Source organism: Rhineura floridana, chromosome 5, assembly GCF_030035675.1.
Source record: "Rhineura floridana isolate rRhiFlo1 chromosome 5, rRhiFlo1.hap2, whole genome shotgun sequence".
NCBI classification, from domain to species: Eukaryota; Metazoa; Chordata; class Lepidosauria; order Squamata; family Rhineuridae; genus Rhineura; species Rhineura floridana.
The window spans coordinates 20,992,726-21,004,986 of NC_084484.1; the positions used below are offsets into that span (position 1 = coordinate 20,992,726).

Sequence of the window (12,261 nt, forward strand, 5' to 3'; positions counted from 1 at the left end):
GCTCGGGGGGCTGTGGGAGGAGAAAAGGAAGGTGGAGTACTGTTGTGCAATTGGAAGCCTGGTCACGCAACATTGGATTCCACCCTTTGACTTTTTGTTTTTAGTTCATTTATCAAGATCATTTGATAAATATCAAGAAGTGTATTTGGGTGACTGTTTTGTTTAATTTTGAGTACAGAACCATCAAAGGAAGCTAACATTATATTGAGCTTGGAAAAGTTACTTTTTTAAACTACAACTCCCATCAGCCCCAGCCAGCATGGCCACTGGATTGGGCTGATGGGAGTTGTAGTTCAAAAAGGTAACTTTTCCAAGCTCTGATTATATTACATGTTGGGTGTAGAAGCCTTGAATATGAGAAGGAAAAGTCAGGTTTTCAGTATAAATAAGATGAATGGATGTTTGAAATACATGTTATATACTAATATGATGCTCTAAATCATTAGTTATTATATCTACTTCTAGAACCTTGAAGTATCACTCAGAGACTTAACTAAATACTAACAAACTCAACACAGCCTGAACCTGTGTATGTACTCAGAAATAACCACTACTTGGTTCAGTAGGACTTATTTTCGCACGAGTGGACCATAGGTTGCAACCTCTGTGTGTTTTCTACAGTTCTGGAAGATAATTAAGCCCTTTTCGTGTGTTACCAAAGGAAACTAACCAACTGGCCCCACCCTCGACATCATACCTGTTCTCCTGGCTCTGTCCCTGACCCCCATAAGTTGAATGAAGATCTAAAGCGGGACCCATTTGTACTCTTGGAAGTTCCTCTACACAGTCTTCTCTGCACATGAGTAGAGTGTAGACCTATATTCCATATTCCTATACAGCACTAATGTTTTCTTTAATTTCACTTCTTTAGAACACCTATTTTTTTATGAACCATTAACTATTTTTCTTGCTACTTTCAAGGTGAGCATACAGATACAATTGTTTTTGTAATAGTTCCTTCTGTCAGGTAACTTCAAGTGGGCATTGTTTAAATGTAACTACCTTACTACAATTTTCTTCCTGAAATCATATTATATTAAACAACAGACTTTTGCATTTGGTCAAACTGCACAGAAATGTGCACACAGAGGATCAGAATTGCATCTGATAGTCTTGTTCCTGAGCTCAGTGCATAAGGGCCCAATAGCTGAAACCCAATGTGCAGGATCTGTACTCTGCTACAGACTGCACATTAAAGCCTATATGTGCCGGCCCCTAAATAAAGATATTATCAATACATGGAGGTTGAGGTGTGACCAGAAGGTACAAGACTCTCTCTCTCTCTCTCTCTCTCTCTCTCTCTCTCTCTGTGTGTGTGTGTGTGTGTGTGTGTGTTTGTGTGTGTGTCTCACTCACTCACTCACTCACTCACGCTCCATCCATCCATCCATCCATCCATCCATCCATCCATGAATACACGTCTACACACTTAAAACATCTGCACAGAGCTAAATGAATTTTTTTCAACAATCATATCGTTATCTTCTGAACTCTGTTCATAAAGGCACCTGTTTTTCAAAGTGCCTAAGAAACTGGGACCATGGTCCTAATGTATCTGTAATAGAATATTAGTCTGCAATGCTGGAATAATATCCCCACATATAATATCTCTAGTATAATAGTATAGTTTGTGATATTAAATACCATGTAGCAGTTGGTATGTGGAGAAATCTAAACATGTTGCTGTAGCATGTCTCAGGTGAACAGCTTTGACAAATGGTAGCCGAACTGACTTTCTGAAGCTCAAATAGGAATAGGTTCTGTGATTTCCCAAGTTAGCAGCCTACTAACTCTGGAGAGGTGTAATTCCCTTCATTCTGATAACATTAATTCTACACAAGAATTATAGTAAATTGCCTGTATGAAAGTATCTTTAGTGTACTCTTTTACATCTACTCAGTTATCTATGAAACTTCTAGTGACATATGTTGTATCATACTAGTGCTATAATTCTCTATGATCAGACACAAATAGATTAAAAACTAAAATGAATGGTCAGAAAAGAAGGCAACCTAAGACACTTCCAGGAACAGTCTGTTCAATAGAAAATTCTGACTAAGGCTGCACTCCTATCACACTAACTTGGGAGAAAGCCCTGTTGAACAAAGCAAGCCTTATTTTTGAGTAAATATACACAGAATAAGACTACATGGCTGTAGTCCAAAGCACACTTACCTGGAAGTAAGTTCCATTGAATATAGCGGATCTTACTTCTATGCAAACAAAAAGATTGTGCTGATAATGTAGTCTTACACAAAGACTGTGCAGATAATGTACTCGTATGCAAAAACATTATATGAAAATTGTCCCAAAGCTAGACTTTCTGGGTTTAAATTTGTGAGATCTGAAAGCAGTAAACACTGCAGAATGGCAATATTGGGTGTTGAGCAGATGTCTCCATTAATTCCTCATGTTTCTGATGCAGTCATCCTCCCACAACCTAATCATGTGGGCTGTCTTGTGTTTGCAGTTTCCACTCATGTGCACCATTGGGAGCCAACATTGTCAGACCAATTTTTGGACAATTTTATGAAAATGGTGTGCCTTAGGGTGCTATGCCATTGCTGCCTTCTTTGGATGATAAAGCATTTTCTTTTTTAGCTATCAGTAATTTATTAATATATTATAACAATAACAGAAATAAAACAATTATAAATAAAAGTACAGCAAAGAATGTAAAACTATTGGGGGCAAAAGACATAGACAGTGATGCAAGGATGTTACTTACTCCAGTAACTGATACTTAGACTTGGGATATAGAAAGAATGAACAAAGATCACATTATAAAATGCAAAACTATATTTCAGATAGCATCTGTAAAATATTCCATTTCTCCAAATAGTAAAATTAATTGTGAGACTTCTTGCACTTTTAGTTCTTTCAGTGCTGTTCTAATTACTCACAGGCTACATTTCTGAAACCTCTCTTCTTGGAATAAGCCACTTTAGTTGTGTTTGTAAGTAACAGAAGAGCACCTTGAGTTTACAGTTTTAAAGAACCATAGAGGTAATTCTGACATCTAGTCAATGTGACATACATTGGAATGTTTATGCCCAAATGTCTGTCAGTTGTTTATAACTGTATGTCTTTAAACCATCATTCCCCCCTACTCACTTGCCATTTAATGCTGCCACACCAACAGTGCTTCTGGCAATAGACATACTGGCTACAAAAGTCCACTGCTGACTTTGGGGGTCCCACCTCTCGACTGTATTCAAATAGCTCCAGCCATCATGGCCCCCGACTGCATAAATTGGCCCTTCAAGAACAGTAACTCCTAAAAAGGGAAACAGGCAGAGAAAGAAAATAACAATACATCCAACAAATGAAACACAGATCTGTGCAGACTTACATGCATGGACCAGTCAGATAGGACAAGGTGCTTCACATATGGCAACAAACCCTGATCTGACAGTGGGTGGAGCCATCAGAGGAATGCTGGCCAAGCCACACAAGTATGAATGGATTATGCAAGATGCCAATTCCACAGAAGTGGTGCACATGTGACCATCAATAGTTGAATGGCAGCAGCAGACGTTTTTGAGTGCACTCTTGCAGAAGTTGCATAGGGAGCTACTGTCATCTGATGTAAGAACTAGGTACCCCACCTATGAAAACCATTGGGCTTTTTACACATTCTCCTTCAATGCTCAAAAAGAGATGTATGGAAAGCCCAACAGGGCAAAGTGTGCCCCTGCTCAACAAAATCTTCATTTAGGATTGGGCTCAAATCCCTTGGAGCTTGCCACTATCCAGTTCCCACTGAAAATTCCCCACCTTGCCTTTTCCAAGCAAAATAGCCTTACTAAAGGGGAGAGGGGAACAGGTGGTTGGGAGGACTCCCCATGATGTAGGAGTAGCATTGAGAGTCTCTCCTTATCTGAAAATGATGCTCCAAGTATGTCCTGCTGGAGATCATAGGGATAGTAGTTCCCCAGAAAATGATGCTTAGATCATCATTTGCAGCTAAGATACAATATCTCTCCTGTGTTATTTCAACATCTCTCCTGCGTTATAATGAACTATCCCCACCTGTTACCCCTTCCACAAAATAGTGGGGAACTTGCAGGAAGGGCTGAGAAGCAGCCAGGGGTAGGCTCAATTAGGCCTGACTCAGAGGGATGTAGCCCAACTTGAAATGGGACCAAACTTTTCAAGCAGGAGGGAGTTAAAATTTAAATTCCTCCCTCCCCTCAAAGTCTCATGCCATCTCTAGTAAGAACATTAGAATTGCCTCACTGGTTCAGACCAAAGTCCATCCAGACAGGCACTCTGTTTCCAACAACATCTGATATTCAGAGCTGTCCTACTCTTCTTCTTCATACTAAAAGGAAAAGAAAAAAACAGATGCCCTACCCTTGAACACAGGTTTCCTTCACCTTTCATGGCCAGTAACCTTTAACAGGTCTCTCTTCCTGTTCCAGGCCACCACAAACATTCAGATTACAGCAGCTGCATGCATATACTCCACATTCCCACAACTCATTTTTCTGGCACAGTGGGAGTCCATCTGTGAGCCCCAGTGGCAACTCTTCATGCTCTAGCAGTACTCACACGGCGGCTCCTATGTGTATTGGTCTTTGGGCTTGCCGATAAATAGGATTCCTAGGATATATTGTTCATTTTCAGACTTCAGAACTCTTAGCCTATCTTAAAGAATTCTAGGTTTTGTAATGTCACTGACATTGGTACTTTTAAGCATCTCTCAAATCTCACTCCTTGCGATAGCTGGATTTTCTGAGGCAGAAGAGGAGCACGAAAAAGACAAACAGTTCCAAAGGTAACTCCAGCTAAAAAACCTTCTCAAATTAGCTTTCCGGTTCATTTTGTTTAATAGCCAGAACTCAATTTATTTTTAAGTCGTCTGTAGTCCTATTAGCACATAGTAGCACTGCTGTTCTAAGGCCAAAAGTGCCAAATTCTATATGAATTGTATTTTTCTTCCCTAGCAGATGCACGTGAAAGGGGAACACTCTCTTGGGATTAAACACTGCTAGCTGCCTTGACAACTTCCACTTGATGTGATGATTCAACACTTAGTAGTACCCATACCTTTCTGCAGCGAATGCATACCTGGGATCTGCTGAAAGATCTGCTTATTTTAATTAAAGGTTTATTCACACTTTAATTAGAGCTTTTCTCCTGAACATTTTACACTGCATATAGTGGCCTACAGAGTTGAATACCATATTATTATTATAGCAAGATACTCCCCTCCCCCGCCCCAATATAAAAAACCTGCATGACTAAAGCACGTGTACAAGTAGTTGGGAAACTGAGATTACCTGAATCTACTTTGTGAAAGAAAGCTACACAATAATTTGGAACACAGCTTGCACTCTGTATGAAGATATTCATATTTTTCCCCTGTGTAACTCACCGAAACTGCTTGATACTTTCATCAAACTAAAAAGTAGGAAGTGGCAATATCTATGATTCAACTTTTTATTGTTATGGTTTTACATACAGTTTTTTACATATAGTTTTTAACAGTTTTAAAAGTTGTAAGGTCATTATCCAATATCAAACTCCTATTTCTCTGCCATTATTGTTTTGCTGGAATTCTTCCACCATACGGGTTTTAAAGCATTCCATCGACTCCTAGAGAGCAGATGTCATTTACTAAACCATGTATTTGGATTTAGTTACAATTTTGGGGTTTCAAATTTTTCTAGAGGGGACCTGAAAATTCTCTTGTTAATGTCATATTACATTAATTTGAATTTGGTTCTCCTAGGTGGCAAGGTAGTTGTCTTCTCTAAATATTCTACTCACATATTTCTGGCTTTATTTGTCATGTTATTTGTTATTTGTATTTGTCATATTGTTGTTATTTCTGACTTGATGCAGCTAGGGTGGGAAGCACCTTATTTTTTTTCCTCCCGTTGTTTCTCCCCCATTAACACTAACAGGAAGGAAACTCTGTATGCCAGCTACAGAACTGTTGTACCTATTGATTCTTTGTTTGGCATGTCAGGGGAGGAGGATCCACTTTGGATCCACTGTCAGTGGGACATCTATTTTCTATTTTTTTAAAAAATGTGCTACTTTTCCAAGCAAAGTCTGTCCAAAGCAGCTTACAAACAATAAAAACTACAAGTATAAAAAGTTAATATTACTAAAACCAAGGTAAAAACAGATCCTCAGAGGCAAAGTTAAAAACAAATACAAACCTAGCTTGTGTTTATTCAGAATAGTGATGCCCCCTCCCCCACCCCTCAAGCCAGAATTAAGTAAATTATCTATAACTACAACACAGCACTTCAATCAGGCATACTGGAGGTTTTTCTGGGTGTGTGTGTAGGTGTCATCCCATAAGCAGATACCTCACCAAAGACTCCTGAGTAAGCTTAGCAGTCATGAAATGAGAGGAGAGATCCTCTTTTGCAAGGTTGTTTGCTCACAAATGCTTTTGGAAAGTTAGGAGATTAAGATTTACTTATTTATTTATTTATTTATTTGTGTGTGTGTGTGTGTGTGTGTGTGTGTGTGTGTGTGTGTGTGTGTGAACGTAATTGTGATTAACCAGAGGTTTTTATTGTATTAACAAAACGTTTCAGCTTCCGCCTTCATCAGCTGCTAACATACAAATGCTGTTACCAAGGTGGCAGTTATAGAGCTTTGAGGATGGAATGCTCAGTGATTGCAGAAGCTCAGTGATGCTGGTACTGTCCTCCAGGTTCAGGCCATGTGGTGCCAATGTGTCCAGAGAATAAATCCAAAAGTTCTCCTTTTTAGTCAATGTTGCTGGATCTGTTGGCATCTCTATTGCTGTTATACAAAAGTCCAACAGGCTGTGACCATCCCTGCTGAAATGTTTTGCCACTGGTTGCTCCACTTTTTTTGTTAAGATTGCTGATTTGTGGTTTCTGAAGTGTGTGCGTAGGTCAGTTGTGGTTTTTCCTACGTATTGGATATGACATCCTGGTCTTTTGCATTCGATGACATAAATTATATTGCAGGACCTGCAGGTGATGTTCTGTTCGATGTAATAGGTCCTGCCTGTCCTAGTGCTTGTAAAAGTAGCTGTCTCCCTGAGGTGATACAGCGTTTGGAGTGACAAGGATGAGACCCAAAATTGGTGATAGGTGGCTTAAGCACAGCTCTCATTAACAGTCTGCGCAAATTAGGAAGCTGGTGAAATGCTACAACAGGAGGCCTGCTGATGGCTCTAGCAAGATGTTCAGAGTTTGCCAGCAATGGGTAGCTCTCCCTGATTGCTTGGTGATAATTAGGAGATGCTGGATGGAAATCTACCACAAATGGAATTCGTTGCTCTCTGCTCTTTGACACCTCAGTATGATGGAGGAGGTTTTCTCTGGACAGAATGGAGGCTTGGTGGATGTTGCAATCGATAATATGTGGAGGATATCCTCTTAGAAGAAGGTATTATTTAAGTTCACTGATCCTTCTCTGGTATTTATCTTCAGTGTTGCAAACAAGTTTGATTCTCAGAGCTAAGCTATACACAATGTTTTTCTTTATATGCTTAGGATGGCAGGATTTCCAGTTTAAATAGGTGTGGGTATCAGTGGGTTTGCTGTAGAGATCAGTGGCTATTTTGTTGTTTTCAGTGGTGAGAAGGACATCCAGAAAAGGGATGTGCAGATTGTCATTTGTACTATTGAATGTAAGCTTAATAGATGGATGGATAGAGTTGATGTAATTTTTAAATTGTTCCAAACTCTCTTTACCATTTGTCCAGACCATAAAGATGTCATCAATGTATCGCCACCATATAAGTGGTTTGTTGATGGCCTTTTTGAGGATCTCCTGTTCCAGTTTACCCATAAAGAGATTTTCATATCATGGAGCCATGCGAGTCCCCATAGCTGTGCCTTGTAGTTGCAAGTAGCGTTTGTGATGTTCCTATATTAATGTATATATGGTAAGTGTTGGTTGTTTAGAAGATACATGGTAAGTGGAGTGAAAGAGGAGGGGGAGTGAATGGGCAGTAGAATGCGGAACGCCTCTTCCGATATGAACCGGCCCGTGCACTACGTTCTGCTATGAAGGCCCTCCTCCGGGTTCCAACTCACAGGGAGGCCCGGAGGGTGATGACAAGATCTAGGGCCTTCTCAGTGGTGGCCCCCGAACTATGGAACAGTCTCCCTGAGGAAGTACGCCTGGCGCCGACTCTGCTTTCCTTCCGGCGCCAGGTCAAAACCTTCCTATTCTCTGAAGCATTTTAAGTTACATTGATCTAATTTTAATAATGTTTATTGTATTGTTGATTGTATTTTAATATTATTTTGTTATTCATTGTATTTTTATACTATTTTATGTTCACCGCCCAGAGAGCTATCGCTAGTCGGGCGGTATATAAATTTAATAAATAATAATAATAATAATAATGCTAGATGATTGGCTGAGTGTTTAAAATGGCTGAACGTATAAAAGGAAGAGTGAGAGTGGAATCTAGGGGGAGAAGAGAAAGAGTGGGTTGTTTGGTGGGTTTGAGAGAGTGGTTTGCCAGGAGAGAGTGGAGAAGGAGGGGGGTGGAGTTCGGATTAGTATTGAGTAAAACCATATGCTTATGTGCCTTAAGAAGAAATCTTGTTAATCTTGTTAGCTTTGTTATCTTTAATAAATACTTAATTTGGTTTACCAAAGGCCTGATCCTTGGCTGGGGTTTCACAGACCAGAAGGGAGGGTAAGGTAATGACCAAGGCTGAAGGGGAACTGTAACAAATGGTGGCAGCGGTGAAGAGAATAACAATACCAGTATTCAGAGTCTCTGGGAATACTAGTATTAGGACGTGACTGGTGGTTGCCTAGCAGGGGGATCTGTTGAGATCTGTGCTAGAGCGGGGAGAGAAACAATAAAAAAGGGCAGTCTGGACTGGTGGAGTCCCTGGTGGTGCCTAGTGACAGGCAGTAGCCACGCGCAGGTAGGAACCTGACAGGGAGAGCCAGGGAAGGACGCCTCACATGTGGTGGCAGTAGCGGTGGGATACGAACAACAGAGAATCCAGATATGAACCAAAGAGAATCCCAAAGACACGTGGTGACAAAGGAGACTACGTCACAGGTGTTGGCTGTAGCAGTGAGATACGAATACTAGAGAATCCCTAACAGTGGTGTGGCAAACAGAAATAACAAAACAAGATTATTTGTGAGAGTGACTGGCAAAGAGTGTGTGGCAAAGAGTGAGTGAACTCAAACACCATGGCTGAATATATAAAAATGAAAAGAGAGGAGCTGGTGGAGAAGTGCATAACATTCAATTTACCTCATGAGGGTAAAGGGGTAGATGAATTGAGGGTAGCATTTATAGGATTTGCAACTGCCCAGCAAAAACAACCTTTCAGGGAAGAGACCCCAGAAGGATACTCAAGCAATCCCGCTTATATAGAGTACTTGAGAGAGAAGTTAAGATGGGAGCATGAGTTGGAAACTGAGAGATTGAGGATGGAAGGTGCAGAGAAGGAAAAACAGAGGGAGTTGGAAATTGAGAGAATGAGATTGGGGTTTGAGGAGAGGGAGAAGCAACGAGCAGTGGATGCCGAATTACAAGTAGAAAAGTTAAAATTTGAAAGAGAGAAGTTTCATTCTGATGAAACAAGAAAGGACAGAGATGGAGCAAAAATAAAAATTACTCCAAAAGACTTTGCTGTCTATGAGCCTGGACAAGATCCTCAAATTTACCTCAGCACCTTTGAAAAAGCAGCTCAGTTGTGGGGGCTACCTGAAGATAAATACATGCAGTATTTATCAAACCTAATTAAAGGGGAATTGGCTGAGGTATACCAATATTTCCCCTCAGACAGGCCCGTCACCTATGCTGAATTCAAAGAAGCAGTGTTTAAAAGATTCAGACTGGGGCCTGATTATTTTAGAAAGCTTTTCAGAAACTGCCAGATACAGACAGGGAGGTCTTTCGTGGAGCTGGGGGCAAAACTGATGGACATATTTGGGAAATGGCTGACAAGTGCAAAAGCTCAGTCTGTGGAGGAGGTGAAAAACCTCATGATATTGGATCAATTATACCATCAGTTACCACCAGAAATAAGGCTCCTGGTCAAAGACCGTTCCCCTACATCGGTGCAGGAGGCCGCAGAGATGGCGGATCACTTCGCCTCCAACAGAACTGGCTGGGTGGGGAAAACATCAAGAGATTTTAAACCCAGACCATATAATGCTGGCAGAAGGGATGTGGTACCACAGCGAGTGAGTTCTCCAGTAAAATCTGAAGGGCACAGGACACCCCAGAGTGGATCTGTGTACCCTAAAAGTGAGGAGAAATTATGCTACAAATGTGGTAGACCGGGGCACCTACGTTTTCAATGTGAGGTTGCCAACCCCATTAGTAATCCTGCTCAGACAAGGGCAGTGAAAACAGAGCCCAAGGCTTTAGAAACAGCAAAAAAGGTTCAGTTCTGCCAGATAAACTGGACAGAAGTAACAGACCTTGATTCAAGTCTGAGAGAGGAAGTGAGTGTACAAGGGGCAAATTATTGGGCATTGCTTGATACTGGTGCCGCTCAGACATTACTGAGGCCAGATTTAATAAAATCTGAGGTAATATTACCTCAGGAAACTGTGACTATCCAAGGAGTGAGGGGTCAACCAGAAAGTTTGCCTGTGGCCCTGGTGGAAATGACTTGGAGAGGCCGAGAGGGCCGATATAAAGTAGGCATTAATGCCCAGCAACAAGAACCAGTAATACTGGGAAGAGATGTAATGGGAGCCCAAGGAAAGATATATGTAGTGACCAGACAGCAACTTGGCAGAGAAAAAGAAGCCATATTAAGGGGGGCTGAAACAAACAGGGTGGAATCTGTTAACCAGCCTCAGGTCACCATAGCAACCACTAGCAGGCCTGCTGAAGGAGACAAACTGTATCAAGTGGTCTCTGGGGAAGAAGCAGATCAATTCAGGGAAGAGCTGCATAAAGATATAAGTCTGAAGCAGATAAAGGAACAAGCCCTGACCCAACAGATTCCTTTCACTGACAAACTGAGGAATCAAGTTGTGTGTGAAAATGGGATTTTATATAGACTGTGGATGCCCGCTGAGAGAAAGGATGAATGTGAACTAGTGAAGCAATTGATAGTACCTAGCAAATACAGAACCAGATTGCTAGAGGTAGCCCACGATGTCCCATGTGCAGGACATCTGGGAATAAAAAAGACCAAGAGGAGATTGGCTGCACACTATTATTGTCCAAACATCTCCTAAGATGTAAAACAACATTGTCTATCTTGTGGAATATGCCAAAAGGTGGGAAAAAGTGGAGTAAAGACTAAGGCACCCTTAAAGCCCCTTCCTATAATTGGACAACCCTTTTATAGAGTGGGAATAGATTTGGTGGGCCCTTTTTCCAAACCCACAAGGCATGGCAAGAAATATCTAGTGGTGGTGGTGGATTTTGCCACCAGGTACCCAGACGCAGAAGCACTAAGATCTGTAGAAGCCCCTGTAGTGGCAGAGGCTTTATTAAAAATCTTTATGAGGCTGGGTTTCCCTCATGAAGTGCTGACGGATCAAGGCAGTGTATTCATGGGAGAAGTGATGCAATGTATGTGGAAATGTTTTGGTCTAAAACATCTAAAGACCACTACTTACCATCCCGCCACTAATGGGTTAACAGAGAGATTCAATGGCGTTTTGAAGGGCATGATCAGAAGCTATGTTCAAGATCACCCACAAGACTGGGATGAACGTTTGGGATGCTTCTTATTTGCATATAGAGAAGTCCCTCAAGAGTCAACAGGCTTCTCAGCCTTTGAACTCATGTTCACTAGAAAAGTGAGGGGACCTTTGGAACTATTAAAAAATTCATGGGAAGGAACCCTGGGAGAGTACAAAACATCTGTAGTAGATTTTGTATTGGAATTCCGCAATAAATTAACATCAATGATGGAGGTGGTGAAAAAGAATTTGAGTCAAGCACAGGAGAAGCAAAGTTACTGGTATGACAGAACAGCCAGAGAACGTGTGTATGATGTGGGAGATATGGTTATGGCGTTCATACCCAGGAAACATGACAAATTACAGGCTAACTGGGAAGGACCATATACCATCAGAGAAAGGCTTGACACAGTGATGTATGTAATCACCACAGACCAATTAAACAAAAGCAAAGTGGTTCATGTAAATATGTTGAAGCCTTACCATACCAGGGATGCACAGGTGTTGCAAGTTACCTTATTCCCTGAGGGAAGTGGGCCTGAACTTCCAGATTTGGTACAGGAAAGCAAAGACAAAGGAGGGGTAGATCAAGTGGAATGGTCAGAAGAGGTGCAGGAGGAAGTAAAA

At 41.1% G+C, this 12,261-nt stretch overlaps 1 protein-coding gene across 1 annotated transcript in view; it reads right to left on the minus strand.

Moving 5' to 3' along the window:
• Positions 1-12,261, minus strand: part of KLHL1 (kelch like family member 1) — a 283,389-nt gene that overhangs the window by 26,998 nt on the left and 244,130 nt on the right. Inside the window, exon 8 of the mRNA XM_061629343.1 lies at positions 3,115-3,277. Coding sequence (XP_061485327.1) covers positions 3,115-3,277 — 163 coding nt within the window. The remainder of the gene's footprint in view (positions 1-3,114; positions 3,278-12,261) is intronic.